At 40.5% G+C, this 16,976-nt stretch overlaps 4 protein-coding genes across 4 annotated transcripts; 2 read left to right on the top strand and 2 right to left on the bottom strand.

The window, feature by feature from the left end:
- Positions 1-32: 32 nt before the first annotated feature.
- On the top strand, positions 33-4,428 carry LOC103982462 (mediator of RNA polymerase II transcription subunit 20a). The gene is made up of 4 exons (XM_065149792.1): positions 33-189; positions 265-616; positions 3,833-3,922; positions 3,995-4,428. The coding sequence occupies exons 1-4, from the start codon at positions 71-73 to the stop codon at positions 4,217-4,219; spliced, it is 786 nt and encodes a 261-aa protein (XP_065005864.1). The 5' UTR covers positions 33-70; the 3' UTR covers positions 4,220-4,428.
- A 127-nt stretch (positions 4,429-4,555) lies between these two features.
- LOC103983371 (LOB domain-containing protein 19-like) lies at positions 4,556-6,106 on the top strand. The gene is made up of 2 exons (XM_009400591.3): positions 4,556-5,098; positions 5,462-6,106. The coding sequence occupies exons 1-2, from the start codon at positions 4,859-4,861 to the stop codon at positions 6,026-6,028; spliced, it is 807 nt and encodes a 268-aa protein (XP_009398866.2). The 5' UTR covers positions 4,556-4,858; the 3' UTR covers positions 6,029-6,106.
- Positions 6,107-6,231: 125 nt separating this feature from the next.
- On the bottom strand, positions 6,232-8,266 carry LOC108952537 (uncharacterized). Its single transcript, XM_018824612.2, has 6 exons — positions 8,094-8,266; positions 7,679-7,897; positions 7,468-7,599; positions 6,837-6,917; positions 6,670-6,748; positions 6,232-6,457 (listed from the first exon to the last, which is right to left on the bottom strand). The coding sequence occupies exons 2-6, from the start codon at positions 7,868-7,870 to the stop codon at positions 6,417-6,419; spliced, it is 525 nt and encodes a 174-aa protein (XP_018680157.2). The 5' UTR covers positions 7,871-7,897; positions 8,094-8,266; the 3' UTR covers positions 6,232-6,416.
- Positions 8,267-8,379: 113 nt separating this feature from the next.
- LOC103982463 (CST complex subunit STN1) lies at positions 8,380-11,532 on the bottom strand. Its single transcript, XM_009399395.3, has 2 exons — positions 10,959-11,532; positions 8,380-8,881 (listed from the first exon to the last, which is right to left on the bottom strand). The coding sequence occupies exon 1, from the start codon at positions 11,489-11,491 to the stop codon at positions 11,048-11,050; it is 444 nt and encodes a 147-aa protein (XP_009397670.3). The 5' UTR covers positions 11,492-11,532; the 3' UTR covers positions 8,380-8,881; positions 10,959-11,047.
- Between the last annotated feature and the right edge of the window lie 5,444 nt (positions 11,533-16,976).

Genomic DNA, 16,976 nt, shown 5'->3' with positions numbered 1-16,976 from the left:
AAACTTCAAGCAATATTAATATATTTTTAAAAATTATAAATTCTTTATTGGCCATCAAACTTAGTTTTCGATGAACGTAATAAAGAAATATATATATATATATATATATATATATATATATATATATATATCGCCGCTGGTTATCTTCTCCAATCGCTCGATCAAGCGGCCGACCATGCCTGTGAAATGGTAAGAGGACAAACCCTTCCTCTCTCTCTCTCGCCCCCATCAATCTCAGCACTAATAACAAAACGAAACGAGCAGGCTGATGCACTGGCAGCCGAACTCGGGGGCAACGATGAGCAGCCAGATACTGGCGGAGGTGTGCCAGTGCGTGGAGGGCTTCGGCAGCGCCGCCAAGGAGGGTCGGTGGCGGACCACGCTCACCATCTACCGTCCCGTGGCCCGCGATCCGTCCTCCACCGCCACCTCCGCCCCGGTCCCCATGCCTGGCGACCTCCCGCGCGACTTCCTCGGCCTCACCCTACATGACCGCCCCGGCGCCTACTTCTTCATCCTGCGGCACCATCGCCTCATCCTCCAGGCGGACGCCAACGTCCAGTCCCTCATGGATAAGCTCCAGTCCTACAAGGCTCGCGTCGTCCTCCACTTCGAGGTGTTTACCCTTTTTCTCTGTTCCCATGTTTCCCTTCCCTTCTACCTATTTCCTATCTATTTGTTAGCTTTTACTTGAAGATTCGTTTGGTTTTACTCAAAAAATTCTTACTAGTTTCTCTATTCCCAATCTTTGCTTTCCTTCTTTCCCCTCTGTGGATTTCCCTCGAAGATTTGTTAGTTTCTACTCGAAGATCTGATAGTTTCCACTCTTTGATGCTTCTCCTGTTGGATCGTGTGATGAATCGTTCCTAGTGAGAGAATGTGTCAAGGTTCTTTTAATCTCTTTGATGCCTCCTGTTGGTTCCATCTGTCTGATGGGAACGATTTCCAATTGATCAAGAACCATGTAAACCCACACACCTAATCTTTGGCGGTACCTTCTTTTTTATATTTCTTTAACTTTTTTCTTTTTGGATCTTATTTTTGTTCTTTTTTTTGTTGTTGTTGTTGGATTATATGTGTTATGTTAGATAATATAATCTTGTGTTTCGATTTATGACTTGAGATTCACGGTCTGTAGTAAGTTTCATTTATTCCCTCCTCCCTCTTCGGTGTTCAAATGGATTGGATGTGGTTAAAGTTCTTGATCGGAACAATTTCCTCTGGTTCTTGTTGTTTTTAATCTTTATTATGCCCTGAAAGTCTAGGGTGTGCTGAATATTCTTTGTTGGAATAGTTTGGTTTTCTTTTCTTGAAAGCTTTCTTGCAACTTCTTGCAAGTTTATGATGACTTTTGATTAAAAATTATTGTTAAGATGAGGGAAGGTTATAGAATTTTTTATCTTTTAGTTAGTTAGTTTAATTTGTTTAGAAATCTTGATTAGAACAGTTTCCTCTAATTCTCTTATTCTTTGTTGGAATATATTGTTCTAGTTTTTTCATTCTTTTGAGCTTTCTTGTGATGCCTTCTATAAGCTTCTGATGACATTTCATGAAAGTGGAATGGAAGCTGTAAATTTTTGATGCTTTGGTTTATATGTTTGTTTGATGTAGTAACATTTATCAAGTAATTGAGATTTTCTCTATTTTGGTTTAAGATGGTTATGTTTTGATTTGAATAAGTTTTTAACTTTTCATCAGTGCATAATTACTCCATCGATAATTTGTTTGGGCTGGCTCAAGTTTGACCTTGGCACATTGTGATTCTACTACTCGTTCCATTGTCTTACCGGTCAAAAAGGGTGTGAGAATAAAAATACTTGCAATTTAATTTGGTTCCATTTGGGAACAGTTTGATTTCAAGCAGCATCCACTAGCTGCAGTTTCTTCGTCTTTTGGGTTCCGATGTGTCATCTGGAACAAGAAAACTCACATTCTCTAGATTAACTAATTCTCTCTATTTCTCAGGTTCTAATGTTCACATAAAGTGCAAATTATCTAGCTTGGTTATGTACTTATCATTTCCTTCTTTTTTTTCCTATTGCGATATCAAAGAATAGGCTGTTGACAAACATAGACTATAAGAGGTGTGAACTGCTTAGCCTGTAGAAGAAACACTAGCATGTATTGGATAAGATTGGAGGACTAGGCTATCATGGAAACCACCTCTTTACTTGTAAATGTAGGGCTTGGGTTTAGGTATGCTATTTATTAGAATTTGATGGGTTCATGTATATCATTTTTCTGTTAATTTATAATTCTGGAGAAATTTAGAGTAAATGTCTTCTCATTTTAGACAATTATGCTATGTATCATATAAGAAGAAATGGATTAAGTTATTATTGATGATGGTCTTTTGCCAGTTTCTTGCCATCATACAAAGATGCGAACCTTAATTGGAAAATGAAGAATTTTGCCACTGGTTTACAAATGTGACTTCAGATTTCTAAATTATTGTCGAGTATACTTAAGGCCATGGTTTAGGATACTGGATGAACTGTTAGATATCGGCCTGTGTATTGCTGGTTTGACTAACCATTCTTTATAGACCATATAGGTCAATACCACTTTATATAATTTCTTTTATTATTTTTTCAATGAGATCAGATTAGTTTGGTATATCGCTCGGTGTCTCGGTATTGGGCCAGTCCAACTGGTTGTCCAATTGATGTCAACCTGGTATGGAAGACCTTGAGCAATGCAAAATTGGGCAAGCAAGGGACTGAGTAGATCAGTTGGCATACAGGTTAAGCTTGTGATATTACATTATACCAAGAGCCCATGCTTCAGAATTCAATTATTACAAAAAGCTTCTAGAGTAAGGAAACATGACTAGCTTTTGCTACATTGAGCAATTTCATTTAAAAGTGCAAACAAGTCAAAGAATAGAAAGGACAGATCGACCAAATGGAGGAATACATCACACAACTTGATCCAATTAGTTTGGTGCTGTACCGGTGGCATTGTTACTTGATACTCTTTGGACTTTGTCCTTGTGACGAATGCAGGGCCAGTAAGAATGGCAAGAGTTCCTCAATTGTAATCTTAGATTTTGACGAAAACAAACTGCTGTGTAATCAAAATTTGTTGAGGGCATCTGTTGATTGGTTCTGTGGTAGAAACTAGAAACATATTAACATGTGATGGTTAGCTTTTTGTGTTTTGACTTGCTTTAAAGTCTGATATGCAAGTGGACCTGATCCATGTGCACTTATTAAATTAAGTAGAAATATATTGATATATGTGGTGGCAGCTTTTATTCTTAACTTTAATCTCCACACTATGTTAGTTGATCTGATTCATGTGCATTTAGGTGTGTTACACCAAATTACTAGAGCATGTAGATTATATTTGTTTACTTGCTATAATTCATTTCAATTGTTTGTTTATTAGTCTATGCAAATGGTTTAAATATGTTTTTCTTATGATGTTTGGATGATTTAATGAAACCTTTGAAATCTTCATTTAGCCAATTCCATAGCATCTTTATTTAGTTTTACAACAATAACTATAATAACAAAGTCGTAAGTTCCAACAAAACTATAAGTTGTAAGTCTATTTAGTTTTAGAATAATGATTTATATATCCTAAACCAACAATGAGTTGGAGCAATCTTTGCGTCTCATTGGTTCTGAAAAACAAAATTGGGGACAAAAAAATAAAAATGCATACAACAATAATATAATTGCTATGACTAGGCCAAGAGTTGCTTGAGTTGAAGCTAGAGAAATTAAGAAAGAAAATCCGCATTAATTACAAGTTCACTGGATTAGTCTTTTCCCTTCATTTGGTCAAAGGTTTCTTTTGTTAATTCTTTTTACCTTTTTGTTTGTAGGGATTCCAGTATCAACTTGGAGACTTTATGTTGAGGGTGGGAAAATGTGTTCAATCGCATGCCGATACATTGAGGGGAATCATGATGGAGGTACGTACCGATGATTGATTTTTCGTTGCACATTCAGTTTGATGGAGGCTTTAATTTGTATTTAATTTGCAGGTAGAGTACCTTCCGCTATCTTCGATAGACAAGTCTAGGCAAATCATGGAAGACTTCTTAGACATATGGCAGGATGCAGTCATCAAGAAGTCACTGCCGGGCCAATTCATCAACGTCGAGTTGAACTTTGCAGACTACGGTCTGCAGGACCAGTACACTCCTCAGCACACTGCGCTTCAGTACGCCACTTGCATAGTGCAACTGATGGCTACGGTAAGAAGTTAAAAAGAGTACACTCTCGGACGGGGTGTATCTATTTATGGACTGCAAAGCTTAATTTGGTGAGGAGGAGGAGTACATCTATCTATTCGAAGCACTGCAACAGAATGGTAGAAAAACAATCGTCATCATCGTGTCAACCTATTGTTTTAGTTAACTGACTCGTATTTTGCTCTCTGAAAACCAAATGCCGCCAGATGGTTGACATTCCACGATGAGAATAGAGTTTTTTTTTTTTTTTTACTATTTTCTCATTTACACAATGCCACATATTTTGAAATATTTTTAAGTTTTATATAGTAAAAAGAAAAAAATAATAATCCGTGTAATTGATAATGATTACTTTGCCTATTACCAAACGGACTTTCTTTCCCAAATAATACCACTCCTCTTTTTCTTTTTTTTCTTTTCCCCCACTTTAATCCATCTCCTTGTAGGTTTCGGATTCTTGTTTTCTCCAAAACTCTCCTTTTTCTTTCCCAACTCTTCAACGGGACAGTCGACACAGAGTCGAATATATATAACCAAGTAAAGAGAGAGAGAGAGAGAGAACTCTGGAAATAAATATAACCAAGTGAAGAAGAAGAAGAAGAAGAAGAAGAGGCGAGGGTGATATGGACAGCAATACTTACAGCTTGCAAGACGATGAAGAGGAAGTGCGTCAAGGGATGCATCTTTGCTCCCTATTTTGACGCCGAGAGAGGGGCGGCGCGATTCGCGGCGGTGCACAAGCTATTCGGTGCCAGTAACGTGTCCAAGCTGCTGCTCCAAATCCCCATCGACAAGCGGGTCGACGCCATCGCTACTCTCTGCTACGAGGCTCAGGCGCGTCTCCGAGATCCCGTCTATGGTTGCGTCGCCCATATCTTCGCCCTCCAACAACAGGTACAATTCTACGTACCCTCCTCCTTCCCTCACCGTGCTGCAGGGTTGTCAGGTCAACCGCATCCATGCACTCTCTTTGTGAGAGAAAAAGCCAAGAGAAGAAAGAAACCATCTCTTTCGTCTGTCTACTGTTCTTTGGTCCTTAGTATATCCTTCCGCCACCTTTCAGATTCTACTCTTATAATGTCTGACATATAGTTGTCAGACTAGGATCTAGTTAACGGCAATTCCAGAACCATCATCATCCATGTCTTCTTCTTATAGGAACTCAAGAAGCTCCTTCTGCATGTTTCCTTGTTTAATTATACGACCGACGCTTCTTTATTGGCTGATAGTGTAAGTCTGGGATTGGTGCTCGAGCAGGTGGTTAACCTACGGGCCGAGCTCTCCATCCTGCAAACCCAGCTCGAAGCTCTGCAAGAGTTGCCGCTTCCACCTGTGCCAACGTTCCCGTCGCCGACTCCCTTCAGCTCCATCCTGCCGACAACTTGGGGTCTTTCAGATGTCGAGGCTCCTCTGGTGCAACCATCACGGCAGCTGTGGACCGACGGGACACACCTACTGGCTATCTCAGGCGGTGGTGATGGCGTGGTGGCGAACTGCAGCTACGGGCAAGAAAATCTGTTAACGGGTCGGCCACCATCGAGCTCACCGTCAACTGGGGATCTCTCCACCTTTGTCGCCCCTGATCTGGTGCAACCGGCGAGCCTACATCAGCAGCAGCACCAACTCTGGTCTTTCCGGACGAACCTCCCCGATGGCATGAACTACGAAGAGAATTTCTTGTCAGGCACCGATCGGCTACCACCGACCATCCTGCCGACAACCGGGGATCGCACAGCGAGGCAACATGAGCCACAGCAACTCTGGGCCGACGGCACGAGCCCATCAGACGACTCAGGCGGTGATGATGGAGAATGGTGGTGGTGAACTGCAACCACTTCCCATCTCTGTCATGGGAATACACACAATTGCTCTTTTAATTACTTCCTATTGTTTTCGAAAACTTAGGGTCGGGACCATTAATTCCTCTTCCTACTTGTAGTTCTCACTGTCGTGAGATGATGTACCAAGCATACAACAGGCGCCTATTCAAGCATACATAAATGAAATGAGTTGCATGAACGAGGATGTTGAAACTTCAATTTCAGTTTGGCAGTTGCTGTTATGGCAAATTGAAGAACAATTCAACATTCACTCGAGACAACTTTCTGATACTGCCCTGAACAATGGCAATGCAACCAAAATGCAGAGTAGCTGACCAAAAAACACACAAGAAGAAGAAGAAGAAGAAGAAGAAGAAGAGGTTTCAGTAGCTTCAGTCATTGAGTGCTTGGTTCATCATCGATTTCACTTCTCCTGCACAGGTTGGAAAACTATATGATAGAAGAAGTACAGAGAAATGATGCGATGAAACTACTATTACTATTAGAAATTATGATTATTGCAAGGAAATTGCACAAACTATGAGAAATAGCCTACCGACGAATTATCACGGTATAATGTGGAAAGCCAACATACGCAAGGCACGCCAATAGAAGCTGTGAACGTGTTATACTAAAACCTCTTACCAGAAGACTGCTCTATTTGGTTTTTGGACAAAACATAAAACTGCCAGGCGGTATTATAGTCTTTATCCGATTGATTCTTCTGTGCAAACAGTACCATCCTTCGGTTAGCTCCTCATTTTTGTATGCAAGAAATGCTCTCATCTACAAAAGGAGGTTATACTTATTACCTCCTTGTCAGCTTCTAGACTTCTTGCCAGGTTTTCATTGTCGTGCTTCAAGGAATCGATCTCAGCCTCCAAAGTATTCACCTAGATGATCAAAATAGAACAACATGAGAGGAATCCTCGTGCCGACAAATTAACAGCTTAGCACATGCGGTTGGTACAAAATGACAATGTTTCAAAGAAAATTGCTAGGTTACATATGTTCTTTAGGATTCATCCATGATGATCCTATTCGTCAAGGTTGAAATGCTCTGAACTGTGGAAACACAGAGAAATCTTGATGGCAGAAAAACTTTGAGTGTACAACAGAGTCATTATTCGATCTTCAGCTAAACATATAATGGCTTCAATCTTAACAAACTTTTGTCGATCAAAAGACTCCATCATTTGTAAATTCTTTAAATTTCACAAAATAAGTGCTGTAAATTTTGCCAGAAGAAACCCTGATTGATTGAAAGCAATCCTGAAATCAGGAATCCTATGTATGCTATCCTCACGAAGGAAGCAAAAGAAGAGTGGCCTCTTCAAATGATTTCTCTGTTTTGAGGTTTTCTTTGCATTGATGATGTACCAACAGCATAGCAGCTTATCATCTTGGAAAATACCAAATAGTTATCCAAGAACTGTCTGGTACCTTCTGAAGAAGGGCCGAATTCTCCCCATGCAGCCTCTCGTACCACCAGGCTATCAATCCCTTCTCAGCTGTGCATTCGCCAAACCCCTTATCGCACTCCTCTTTCTCCTTCTTAAGTTTTCTTACATCAGCCTACCCGATATGGGATACAATGAGAAGAAAATCAAGAAAAGCCACACACACAGAAGAGAGAGAGAGAGAGAGCAGAAACCTTGCGATCTTCCTGGCGCGATCTTGTGAGTTGAGATACATGATCCTGGAGGCGCTTGCTGTCCTCTTGGCACTCGACGAGTCGCCGTAGCAAACTCCAAGAAGCGAACCGATCGTGGCAAGCGCCACATTCCCTCTCATCGCCGATGGGGCCCATCAAGCTCTTGGAGACGTCCACGAGTCTGGGATCCATGCCGCTTCCTTCAGCCTCTACCAAACCCTAAACCGGAGTCAGATTATACCAAAGAAAAGGAAAAAAGAATCGGAGGTTGCCATGAAAGTAGCACGGACGAATCACAGATCGAGAAAGAAACACAAGGTCCGTGAAACAGAAATGGCTTGATTCGGAGTTAAACCCCACAAGAAATCGAGATAGAAAGCAAAGAAAGCCAGGGTTATCGATTAACAGAGAGAACCTGGACATGCTTCAAGCTTCTTGTCTGTAGCGAGACAAGATCACAAAGGCGGTGGGGGAGAGAGAGAGAGGAGTCGAGGTCTTTAAATAGGCTTGCAGAGAGGCGGTTGGAGTCGACGATGGCGGTGGTTTGACAGTTGGGGGAACGGCCAGATCGAAGAGTGGCTCTTCGATGATGACGCAAGGCTCAAAGAAAACAATAGGGAAATGACGTATGCTGCCAAACCAACGGACACGTACTGCATTCTGACCCCAAAAGAAAAACCCCAAATGAAGAGCTTATCAACTGAACTAATTGACATTTTCATATAATTTTATTTGATTATTGCTAGAATTAGTTTATATTTAGACAAAATTTCCAATTCAATCATCAAATCCACCCGTTTCCATCTGCCAACTGATCATAGAATCGACACCAATCATTAGACAAGTGAGTAGAGAAACAAATGATGTATCAAAGACATTTCACACAAAACCATACTACAACTAGAAATTTTGGCCAAAATGGCACAGAAAAAACTCAAGTGAAAAATGCCCATTGCAATGTAGTCGAATCTTTCACAGAGAGATGATCACACCTTTGTCCGTTATATTCTTCTTCGCCAATATGACATGATGATTCAGCATTCATTTTTCACAAGAACCAGATATCTGAATGCAAACCAGAGGTTTATCAGCTTGCGATCTGACAAGGAATTCGGGGTTTATCAGCAAATTTGGTGTCACAGTTAGTGTAGTGTTGCTAGCCATTCTAAGCTTCCGGTCCTCCATGAAAGTATTTGCTAACATCTGCAATTTCAGGCAAAAATTAGAGATTCATGCGGTCATAAATTAATAAATTACATAACATGCACAATATATTTTCCAGAAGCACTTGACAGAAAAAGAAGCTTCTATATAGGGACTGGTCATCAATATTATTTTCATCATTGCATAAATCTCAAGTTAACTTGTGCCTAATTTAGCTTTTACCATCTTGTGGAGAATGATGTCTCAACTCTCAACATCTAGGAACTCAATGGTTTCACTAATTACAACATGTCGATAATAAAATTTCTGATGTTTGAATCAAGTAGAAAAGTTTTTGAGTCAAAGTGCATGTGTCAAATGATGATGATCACAACATCAAACAGGATCTAAATTTGATGGCATTCATCGAAAGATGTTTTGGAACACTTACATCCATATTCCAGAGGCATCATCGAACAAAATTCACCCACAATTCTCAGATGGAACTGGTCAAAGACCGAGCGTGCAATGCAATGACTTGACTTAATAGCTACCATAAAAGCATAGTATCAAATATCAATACATATGATAAATTATATTAATGACGACTCAATCCCTGCAAAAAATAACTGCTGGTCCCAATAATTAGTTTGGTTACTGTGGTCTCTTGACCAAATAAAACTTGAATATTCAATAGGCATTCTCGAGCTTGTCATTTGTGCTTCCATTAGCAAACTATTTGATATAATTAGTGAGCTTTGTAATCTTTCCTTTTGTCACCTATATATTTTTTTGACAGCCGTAATGTGATAGGTGTAAGATTCAAGTTGACAAGGAGCTCTCTGTGTCTGCCTGGAAAAAGAACAACCAAAACTATCATTCTGCAACCTAAAACCAAAAGAAGCAAGTCTAAGATCATCAACATAAAAAGGTGGTTTCTTTTTTATGTGACTATAAGCTACTTTTAACTCCCAACTTTATGCAGACTATCAAGATGATACCTCACGTGTTGAAATTGCAATCAGATGTAAATGATACACGTGTGTCAAAGTTGAAACCAATCAAGGAGAACCATTTGCCTCCTATACCATTCTTGTCGATGTTGATTGGACAAAGAACAACCTAAAACATCACTCGGCTACCTAAGACCAAAAGAAGCAAGTCTAAGATCGTCAACATAAAAAGCTGGTTTCTTTACCATGTGACAATAAGCTATTTTTAACTCCCAACGTTATGCAGAATATCAATATAGTGCCTCACGTGTTGAAACTTCAATCAGATGTAAATGATACATGTGTGTCAAAATTGAAACCAATCAAGGAGAATCATTTGCCTCCTATATAATTCTTGTCGATGCTGATTGAAGATCTACAGCATTCACAAATGGAGATTCTTTATAATTACGTTAAGGAGAGATTACAAACAGAAGTGGGAATTTGAAGATCACTAAATGCCACAAGTCCCTATTGCTCCACCTTAGCCATTGGATCATCAACATTGTTGTTGGAAAGCTGCAAAACAGCCCATTTAAGGCTGACCAACGTTAAAACATGGTTGACCAACTTGGGTGCGCTACCATCCCTGTCGCTAGGGCCGGGCGGAGCTTAAGTTGCTTAATAGGCATCGGCAGCTGGGGGAAAGCTCAGTGAAGCCACATCGAGGGATCTATCAGGTATTGATGTCTCTGTTCTGTTCATACTTGGAAATAAGCTACTTAGAAATATCAGGAAAGCTCTACGACTCCTATTTGGGAACAATCTAGACCTATCCACCTTGACTTTCCTTATTTCTATCAATCCAAATTTAGCTCATGTTCACCGAGGAGACCTCTCATCTACCCCTAACTACATAAAAGAAGATACGGAATTGGATCTCTTTTCAATGGCAAAGTGATAAGCAACCGACCAACTCTGCCCATAAGAGAGGTTTTACAAGCTATTAGATAAATCATCCGGCAGGCAGCCCTTGGAATGGCTTATGCACACCCCCTGGCACCCAATGTAGGGTTCGAATTGCAGTAACACAGTTCAGGTTTTCACCCAAAGAACATGGTTGAAACATATAGGATCTTGAATAGAAGAACAACCATACGGATTTTAAAGAGACCATTCAATTAGGAAGAGATAACCTAAGTTACCTGCAAAAGGAGATCAGGATCATACTCTTCTTCTTTTCCCGTATGCTTGGTGTGTGTCGGAGCCGTAGTGTACTGCATCCCGCAAGAGCTCAAGGAGGCGGATCGTAGCAGCATTTGGCCAACCTAACGCAATCCAACCAGTGCAGCACCTCCGAATTGGGATCCCGTTCCACCACCACATCCCCGACGGTTATCTGCACCACCCCCCTGTACGCCGTGATCCTCCCCCTGACCCGGACCAGTTTCCCCAGCTGCACGGCTGCGGCCTCCTCGCGAGCCATCTCAGCGGCCACGCCGAGGTCGCGCTCGCGGTCGGACTGGTGGTTGAGCCAGAGGATGCAGGGGATGCACCCGCTGCCGTCGTCCACCAGGAAGGAGAGGTACCTGTCCTTGCGCTCGCGGCTCACCACCACACCCACGGCTTCGGCTCGCGATACGGGCTTACCCTTCCGGGTGAAAGAGGGAGGGCGGGAGGCGTGGTGGACGGCAAGGGAGAGAAGATCGGCGGCCAGAAGCTTCACGTGAACGGCCATTAGGGGTTTGAGTACATTTGGGCATCCGATCTTTTCGAATATAAGATCTTTTACTTATATACTTCTTTCAATTTTCTTAATATCCCCAACCAGTTTTTTCTTTTCTAATATTCAAAACGTCTTTATACTAAAATTAATTAATTAATTAATTAATTAATTATATATACATATATATATATATGTATATATATACATATATATATATATATATATATAGAGAGAGAGAGAGAGAGAGAGAGAGAGAGAGAGAGAGAGAGAGGTTGTATTTGCTGGAAGAATGACAAGGGGGCCATTGCAGCTCCTCGAGCCGTGTCCGGCCTTCCGGAGTTGACTCATGGCTTCTCTAATGGCTCTCTGCAGATTACAGCAGTCATACTTTGTTGAAGGAGACTTGGTGATGCAAATACTGGTCTCAGCACATCCTTTGCTCTCTGTCTTCAAGAACAGTTGCGATGGCTGTAGATGCATTTAGTCGATGCGAGGAGGAGACATTGATCATCATCGTCGCGCGCGTAAAACGTGACACTCGTTGGAAAAGGAGCCCAAATTCCTCTTCTCCTGCAAAAACTACAGTGGCTTGTTGAGTACGAGTTGGATGAAATGGGTGCGACCGAGCCGTGTACCTTCTTGATTCGCCCACCATCTGTTTGATTTATGTCCCTCATGATGTAACCCATATCCTTGAGAAGTAAACCACATGCGGTCACTTGGATACTCCCATATCAAATCTGGGGAATGAGAGTTGGCCATTGTGCATGGTGGGGGTGGGGGAGGTAGTGGTGGATTCTCAGGCATTTGTCATGCGACCTTGTCCTCTTACACTTCCCCGTCCACCAATCGCATGCTCCCTCTTTCGGTGCATGAACGAGTACTTTTGATATATTTATATGCTTGTTCATGGCAAATTCCTTTGCCACTTTGTGAGAGCATCAAGTCCTTGTTTGTGCAAAGAGGAGTAAGGAATACAAGGAAGGAGAGAGCGAAGGGGGAAGCAATGGAGAAGGAAGAGGCGAAGGCACCTGATGTGAGTCTCAAGGAGCTCTCCAATAGGCTCGAGGAGTTTGCCAAGGAAAGGGACTGGGAGCAGTACCACAGCCCGAGGAATCTTCTGCTTGCCATGGTATTGCTTTGTCCCTCTTGCTTGCTCATCAATACTTGCATGTATGTCTGTGTTCATTTGCATAACTCTGCAGTTATTTCTGATTATAATGCGAAGCAATTGATGCTCCAAATAAGCTCACAGTAAACCAGAATAATACAGGGTTGTCATGGCTTTTCTTCAGCATGATAGGATGATTCAATCAACATAGGAAATTGCATTACTTCCCCTGGGTGTACTGACTTTGTTCTTCTTCTCATGGATCATGCATTAGAACTTGTATGAAAACAAATATCTTTACTACTTCTTATGTTGTGATTGGAAGATCCATGATAAAAACAAAGAATTTTATGGACTCTGCAAATCCATGTAATCTAATCGTGGACAACAAACAAAGTTATGCTCATCCCAAGTGTTGATTGTTCTCTCTTTTCTGATGAGAGCTGCTCATGTCTAGTTTTGATTATGCCCCTATGAATTCATAGGATATCAAATGTATGGTTCAAACAAGGCTTTTATTTCCTCGTATGATGTCTTCAGCATGCTTCCATGTGAACAATCAATAACACAAAATAGTTAGCTTATCTTATGCTGATCCATCATGCACAAAAGTGGTCAAATTCTCCACCATTTTGGCACAAGGAACCTTTTGATGTTGGGCACTCCAAGTGGGGGGCACACTAAGAGTAAAGCAACAAACCCCAATTCCAGACTAACCCTGTGCACTCTTTAGTTGGCATCCTTAAAATGGTGCAAGGGTGACACTGTGCCAAGTGCATGTGGTTCTCATTATGATGTTGACTCTGTCAAGGGCTCTGTTAGCAGCAACAACAAGAAAAGCATTCTTATAATGAATGAGTGAGGTGGAAGTTTGTCTTCCATTGTGAGACTAACATCATATTTCTTCCTTGGTCAAGCTGCTGCACCTCTATAACACTACACTTCTCTCAAGTATGAGCATTAGGTTTGGGGCTTAGTCATAATGACTAGACCACATTCTCTTATGAGCTACTAAATCTAGCCACTATCCGATTCACAGAAGCCAAATGTTGAACAACTCATCTTACAAACATTCAGTATGCTCTTCTGCATCCTCTTGATGTCTTGAACATAGTCTGAATGAAGTGACTGAACTCATCTCTCTCTCTCTCTCTCTCTCTTGAACAGGTTGGTGAAGTGGGGGAGCTGGCAGAGATCTTTATGTGGAGGGGAGAAGTGGCGAAGAGCCTGCCGAATTGGGAGGAGTCCGAGAAGGAGCATCTGGGAGAGGAGCTATCAGATGTGTTGTTGTACCTGATAAGACTGTCTGATATCTGCGGCATCGACCTCGGAGATGCAGCAACCAAGAAGATAGTCAAGAACGCTATCAAGTATCCTGCAAAGGCCACATGAGAACCGATTGCTTTCATCTTAGGCTTTGTTGCGCAATCTCTGTTCGTGTCTGATGAGCCTCTGTTAGAACTCAAAACTTGTGAGAGTTGCATCATCTGGAAGCATGCACAGTAATGGGAGTAAAAATCTGATGAGATGTTTGGTGGTTGTTCCTTCAATTAACATATATTCTTGGAGGACTATTGTTGCATGAGGCATGCAAAATTTCTTGCTCATTTGAGAGTGAGCATCCAACAACACAGTGGGTGTCTCTTCTCGATGATGACAAGCCCATGGCCTCTTGTTCCTCTAGCCCATATGTCAACCTTGACTACTATACATCTTGTGCTTGCCTCTATCACTCTACAAGGAATACCAAAGTCAGCTTAAGTATTGATTCCGGAAGAAACTAAATCACAATAAATGTACAAAAGATGTTGAAAATAACTTGACCTACTCATTTGAATAGGTTGGTTGACCCAACTTGAGATGTTGTAGAGTCAAATTGGAAGTAATAAAGAGTTGAGATGTAAAAGTTCGACTTGATCTCTTTAATGCTTAAGTTTATAAAATCTCAAAGGGATACAATAGAAGATGACTGACTTCTTAGAATCCTTTGCGGTTAGAATGGTTGAGTCGATTAGAATGACTAGTGATGGACGATATGGTATGACCACCTTAGGATGGTGGTTTCGACCGTCGAGGTGCCTAATATCCATGCCATCATCTGTTTCGGCGTCCATACGTCAAACTCCTATCTGTATCCAAATAGTGTTTTAAATAGGACACAAATGAGATGTAAAATGTTGCAGTTGAGCACAACATGAAGTTGCCTGGAATCTTACACAATTACATCAAAGCGATAATGTTCTTCAAAGGATGCTTCCACCACTGAATTGGGGGAGAAGCTTCATGGTCGGTATCGAGAATAGGTGCCAGTAGGCTTAAAGTCCTCACAATCTCTAGAGAGACACCGGTGCTTCTCGTTGATTGCCTCGCCTCGAATTCTGATCCATCATCTCCGCGACATGGAATCAACAAGTCGTATCACATCAACTCTCAAAACTGGGAGTCCGTCCTTATCCATCCTTCCACACACCAATACTGCTAGTAGAATTTGGAGTGATGTTGACCTCAAACCAAACCTATTTATATCTTTAGTCGCTTGTCAGGTCTCGGTGATCTGTCATGCAGTCTCAGTAATATTATGAACTCTCTCTCTCTCTCCCTCTCTCTCTAGCCTTTTAAGCGTGCAAACACAAGCGGTGATGGAGAGGACTGTGCAATGTGTGTGGCTGATAAGGGAATCTATAATGCATACTACAGCATCGTCACTTTCCTCGGACCGATGATGATTTCGTAGCGAGTTGGCCAAATCGTGCGTGTGGGGACTAAAACGATGCATGTTTTAGAGGTTGCCCATCTTACTTGGAGTGATACATGAAAAGGTGTAGCTATCAGACTTGCATTCAAATGGGATTCATTATATCACACAATCAAAGCCCACTGAGAGGTGATATGGCTGTGCAGATTACTATGGTATCAGATGGCTTTCGGATGGTGCATATGGATTCTAATTTTTGTTCAGATTTTGCATGCTTAGGCTGTTAGAAATGTTGTGCACAATATTTGGACCATTTGAATGTTTTTGATGTATAAATAACATCTCTCATGTATATAGAGAGATAAATCGGATGGTTAAACATTCTTTAGAGACACGACGATATCATCATTTTTTACATATGAGAGTAGTCTTTTCATTTGAATTTTTTGTTCCACTCTGATGTTAGATGTTAGGAGTGGCCTTTGTAATGCTTCAACTTAGTTAATATATATTTTATATTTAATAAAAAAATATATATGCTGAAATTATTGAAGATTTAAAACACTGTGCCTTTCGCAAATGAATCTAATACATCATCATCAAACAAATGTTTTAGATTAAATTTAGTATGTGAATCGATGTGGAGGTTATGCTAAGCTCAACAAAAAAAAATTATCATATAATATTTAACAAAAGTGAGTGAGTGAGTGAGTCTCGTATTTTATCAACATACCAATGCTTTAGGTATAAAACTTATCGAATAATATTTTGAACACTCAACCATTAGTAAATAGGTTCGATATAACAAAGCTAGATCATTGTTTAGGTATACCGTTAACTCTTGGTAAATGGATTTCGAACCCTTAACTTGCGATAAGTGGGTGTAAAATTAACGTGTTTCAGGTGTAAAAATTATCGAATGAAGTTTCAAGCCCTCAAATTTAATAAGTAAGCCTAATAGATCATTACCAAACCAATATTTTAAATACGAGAAATGAGATGTTGATCTTTAATCTTTGATAAGCGGGTCTAACATACCGTAAAACCGTAACAAATATCGTAAGACTAACTAGCTAAAAAATGTCCCGCATTATATCATCAATAGTCACACATGATGATTAACGCGCACTATTTTCTTTTTGCTTTGATTAAATCAATGTGTTTTATTGATCGTTTGATGCTACATCGATCGATTTTAGTTACCTATGAGACCTCCTATCGGACTGTGAGTTGGGAGAAGTGTTATTGTCAATCGAAGAAAAGGAATGTCATGATGCTCATGTTGAGAATAGGGTTTAATAATGACGGAACACGTTCTCTAGTCCTCTCAAGTTTTGATTGCTATAGTAATATATGTACTAATACTATTAAATAACTCATTCGAGAAAGGAATATTGGAGAAACTTTTACCTAAAGAAAATTATAAATCAAACTTTAAGAGACTTTTCATAACCATTAGTGGGCAAAAAATTATTAATATGCTTCATGTAATTTGACATAAAAAGATAATTATCCAACAAATACCGAAAGTTATCTTCTAAAATTGCAGGTCTTTTTTTATTATGATGAAGACTTTGCATTCTTCGCTTGAAGAAATGCACAAAAGCAGAAGGATTCTTTGACTGCATAGTTTCGATCTTTAATTGCTTAGAGTTAAACTATATAGCTATTTGAGAGAGAGAGAGAGAGAG

The sequence above is a fragment of the Musa acuminata genome, chromosome BXJ3-4 (genome assembly GCF_036884655.1).
Source record: "Musa acuminata AAA Group cultivar baxijiao chromosome BXJ3-4, Cavendish_Baxijiao_AAA, whole genome shotgun sequence".
Taxonomy (NCBI): domain Eukaryota; kingdom Viridiplantae; phylum Streptophyta; class Magnoliopsida; order Zingiberales; family Musaceae; genus Musa; species Musa acuminata.
The sequence above is the reverse complement of the archived record's forward strand: the minus strand, read 5'-3'. Positions and strand labels throughout refer to the sequence as shown.

What these genes read in the sequence shown, in the direction of transcription:
- LOC103982463 (XM_009399395.3), bottom strand. Translation starts at nt 11,491, where the DNA reads ATGGCCGTTCACGTGAAGCTTCTGGCCGCCGATCTTCTCTCCCTTGCC.
- LOC108952537 (XM_018824612.2), bottom strand. Translation starts at nt 7,870, where the DNA reads ATGGATCCCAGACTCGTGGACGTCTCCAAGAGCTTGATGGGCCCCATC. An exon ending in CGCGCCAGGAAGATCGCAAG is followed by an intron (nt 7,600 to 7,678) that starts GTTTCTGCTCTC and finishes CATATCGGGTAG; the next exon opens with GCTGATGTAAGAAAACTTAA. An exon ending in ATTCGGCCCTTCTTCAGAAG is followed by an intron (nt 6,918 to 7,467) that starts GTACCAGACAGT and finishes TTGATCATCTAG; the next exon opens with GTGAATACTTTGGAGGCTGA.
- LOC103982462 (XM_065149792.1), top strand. Translation starts at nt 71, where the DNA reads ATGAACGTAATAAAGAAATATATATATATATATATATATATATATATA. An exon ending in GCGTCGTCCTCCACTTCGAG is followed by an intron (nt 617 to 3,832) that starts GTGTTTACCCTT and finishes TTTTGTTTGTAG; the next exon opens with GGATTCCAGTATCAACTTGG. An exon ending in TGAGGGGAATCATGATGGAG is followed by an intron (nt 3,923 to 3,994) that starts GTACGTACCGAT and finishes TTTAATTTGCAG; the next exon opens with GTAGAGTACCTTCCGCTATC.
- LOC103983371 (XM_009400591.3), top strand. Translation starts at nt 4,859, where the DNA reads ATGAAGAGGAAGTGCGTCAAGGGATGCATCTTTGCTCCCTATTTTGAC. An exon ending in TCTTCGCCCTCCAACAACAG is followed by an intron (nt 5,099 to 5,461) that starts GTACAATTCTAC and finishes GTGCTCGAGCAG; the next exon opens with GTGGTTAACCTACGGGCCGA.